Source organism: Melitaea cinxia, chromosome 16 (genome assembly GCF_905220565.1).
Source record: "Melitaea cinxia chromosome 16, ilMelCinx1.1, whole genome shotgun sequence".
NCBI classification, from domain to species: Eukaryota; Metazoa; Arthropoda; class Insecta; order Lepidoptera; family Nymphalidae; genus Melitaea; species Melitaea cinxia.
This window is the reverse complement of record NC_059409.1, coordinates 15312284-15315839: the sequence shown is the minus strand read 5'-3', so window position 1 is coordinate 15315839 and position 3556 is coordinate 15312284. Positions and strand designations below refer to the sequence as shown.

The 3556-nt window shown below is 34.1% G+C and overlaps 1 protein-coding gene across 1 annotated transcript; it reads right to left on the bottom strand.

Moving 5' to 3' along the window:
* Nucleotides 1-1464: 1464 nt before the first annotated feature.
* On the bottom strand, nt 1465-3330 carry LOC123660982 (piggyBac transposable element-derived protein 4-like). The gene has a single exon (XM_045595998.1). It carries the CDS (start codon nt 3328-3330, stop codon nt 1465-1467), a length of 1866 nt encoding a protein of 621 aa, XP_045451954.1.
* Between the last annotated feature and the right edge of the window lie 226 nt (nt 3331-3556).

Genomic DNA, 3556 nt, shown 5'->3' with positions numbered 1-3556 from the left:
AAGTAGCTTTTCGATTGTGAAACCCAAGGGATTATCAAAAGGAAAGCCTCTCTTAAAATTACCCTTAAAAGGCTCAATCCAGACCCAGCACTATTTATTCAGAATTGTTTTTACGCGAATGTGTGTAAATATTCAAAGGCGTTTAGAATAATTTAAATACTAATTCGTCTAACATAGTAAGTTCATTTAGAACTTTCTAATTATGTAAGTAAGAATATTGTTTATCTGTTTTATTGTGCCAATTTCACAAATAAAATCTTTTTCTATTATTTAAAAAATTAAACATAAATACAACCTATTTTTTAAAACACTGAATTTAAAGTACAGCTTTTGACGACACGAGAATAGTAACATTGAGTTTGTGAACATGCTATATTAGATTTATTGCTTATTATTTTCTTTTATTAGGAAGATAAAAATTGTGACACCGTGTGCTCTATAAATCGATTAATCAATAATTTCCTACATTTAGATTATTAAGACCGTGCCTCGGAGAGCACGTTAAGCCGTCGGTCCCGGTTGTTATCATTTACACCTGATAGCGATCGTTATCCATAGTAGGAAATATATCCGCCAACCCGCATTGGAGCAGCGTGGTAGATTAAGCTGTAATCCTTCTCCTACATGGTAAAAAAGGCCTATGCCCAGCAGTAGGATATTACAGGCTGAAGGGACCAAGCGATATAGCAAAAAATTCCACTTAGTTAAAAACATCAAGTGTGCTTAAATTACATAACCTAGACTTTTCAGTTTTAGATTTTATATCAATTACTAATTTTTTGTCATCAATCGTTGCATTATGTATAAAATATTTGCTACAATATGCAAATTGCTATCTGAATTCGCCGTTTGCATCTGTAATTGAGATGACATTTAGCAAAATTATAATATACGACAAGATTGGTAGGGCACAGCAGGAATTTCCTGCTCAAAATATGGAGCAGCCCGACTGGGGTAGTACCTTGACCTCCTCACCTCTTAACACGTTCGTGGCCGGTAATTTAACTGATAGTTTCGTAAAAAATCACTAAAATTTTCTATACATTTTAGGGACACTGTTATAACCGTACTGTCGTAACACATACTAAAAAAGTTATTCCTGAAGGCAGTACTGTTATAACCGTAATACGGCTAAGGCCGTACTGCCCTGTAATATATGGGAATATGCATTGCATGATAACAGTACGGCTATAGCAGTTTAAAAATAAAATTCAGCATTCGTAGGAAATATTTATTATAAAATCAATTACAGCTTAGTAATTAATAGGAACTTACCCCAGCTCTTAATTATTTTAAATAAAATAAAACAAAAATATCTATTATAATCAATCACAGCCTATTAATTAGTAAGAACATACTCAAGTTCTTATTATTTTAAATACAAAAAAAAAAACAAAAATATCTCTTTCAAAATTAAAAAAATATGTGTATAAATCAACATTTTCTTAGAATAATAGCTTCATTTTATGTATCTCCCCTCTTGACATATTTGGCGTGCCATTCCTCAAAACATGTAGGGCATAAGGGAGTTTTTTCTCGGCATCCTTTGCACCTGTATCTTGTCTCTTTCCGTTTTTTCTTTTTAGTGCAGAGGCTACAGTTCAAATATTTAAAATTCCTCTTGGAATCAGTTGAGCACGGAATATCTTCAGGCCAGTGATCCTGACTAATTCTTACCAAATTTTCCTCTTGAAGTACCTTTTTTGGAAGTCTAACTGCAGTTCGTCGACTGGAATATATGCTACCAGTTCTTATAATGTTTCTACCAGAACAACCACTCTCTAAGTTTATCATTTGTTTTATCAAATCTTCGCGATAGTCCAGAAATTCGTATTTTACATCGTTTTTAAAGTATTTTTTGTAGACAAAGAAAGAATTCCAAACAGATATATCTAAGAGATGAAAGAATACTTTCTTATACCATCGAATTGTTTTCTGTGGCGAGGAGTAATATGCAACCATTTGGTCTTTCCTATCTATTCCTCCCATATATTTATTATATTCTGAAACCTCTTCAGGCTTTTGTGAAATTTTTCCAAATCGGTTTGAAACATTTATTAGCTTAGGATGATTTCTGGTAGTTATAACGTAAACTGGACGCTTATCACACCACGCTGATACGTAAACTTGCTTTTTACGACACCAAAAAAAATCACCCTTTTTTAGTTTTATCTGTGTCAGCCCCTTAGGGTTTGTCTTTCTGTTTTTACGAAGTGTGCCATTGGTGTGGGTACGCAACTCTAGTAATTTCTGACTCAAATCGACATCATTATAAAAATTATCCATGAATACGTGATGACCTTTCATCAAGTATGGTTTCAGCAGTTTCATAACTATTTGTTCGGTTTTCTTCCCATACGTATTATCATCTTCGCCCTTACCACAATACATAATAATATTCAGAACATATCCTGTTGCACTGGTTAGCATATAAAATTTTATACCATAACGAGCCTTCTTAGATTTTATGTACTGCCTAAAATATAGTCTACCCCTGTATAAAACTAGAGATTCATCTAACGATAATTCTTTGCCAGGACCGTATACACGACGAAAGTTCTCAGATAGAGCTTCAATAAAACCAGTTATTTTCTTCTCGCTTTTTGCCTCAATATCTGATACATAAATGGCTCGTAATATTTGATCAAATCTTCTAGATGACATTACATAAGAAAATATCGGGTGGAAATTCAAAGGATCGGAATACGAGAAGAGTTTTCGCCTGTTTGGAATTTTAATTTGGCCTTGTAATAAACAAAGCCCCAAGAAAGCTAACATTTCTTCTTTGGTTACATCACGAAAAGAACATTTTCTACTATGTCGAGTATGAGGTCTGGTTGTATTCGTCAAATTATTTCCGTAAGCATTTGTTCTAGACACAACAAAATCCAAAAGATCGTTAGAAAATATTAATTTGAAAATATCTAAAGGTTGAGCATTATTAGGTATTTCTACTTTGAGTCCTTCAGATGCGTAATCAAAATGAAAAAGAGGGATCTCGGCGGTAACGTCCACCCACTCGTCAGTGTCATTTTGAGAATTTTCACACGATATTTCGTGTATATCAGATGCATCATCGAATCGTTCATGGCACATTAGTATAGATGGGCTGTTTGCCCTGGCATTATCATCCCCTATATCGTCCTTAGTTGTGTTTATAATTTGATCTGAAGTGCACGGCTGCTCCAGAGGGACAGTTAAAGTTGAATGGATTCTTACCTCTACTTCATTATCTGACACTAGAGTATCACTAGATCCGCTGAACTCTGTTCTCATCATATTTCTTGCAATTTTTCTTGTCTCTGTAGACTCCACATCTGAGCTCGACATATCATCATAATTAGGTTGAAATTCTTGATCTGATCCATATTCGCCGTCATCACTGTATGGGTCCCGTTCTGGAGTCAACTCTGGAGTAGATGCATCCTCTAAAAGTTGCCTAATACGCTCACTATCTGTCTGCTTTTGTGCCATCTAAAAAAAATATTAATACCTACATTATACAAATTCAATCGATAAAATTTGTTCATATTACGTCAATATATAGCTCAAAGCT

Bases quoted from the DNA above. Each gene is read 5' to 3' on its own strand.
- LOC123660982 (XM_045595998.1), bottom strand. From the start codon at position 3,330: ATGTCGAGCTCAGATGTGGAGTCTACAGAGACAAGAAAAATTGCAAGA.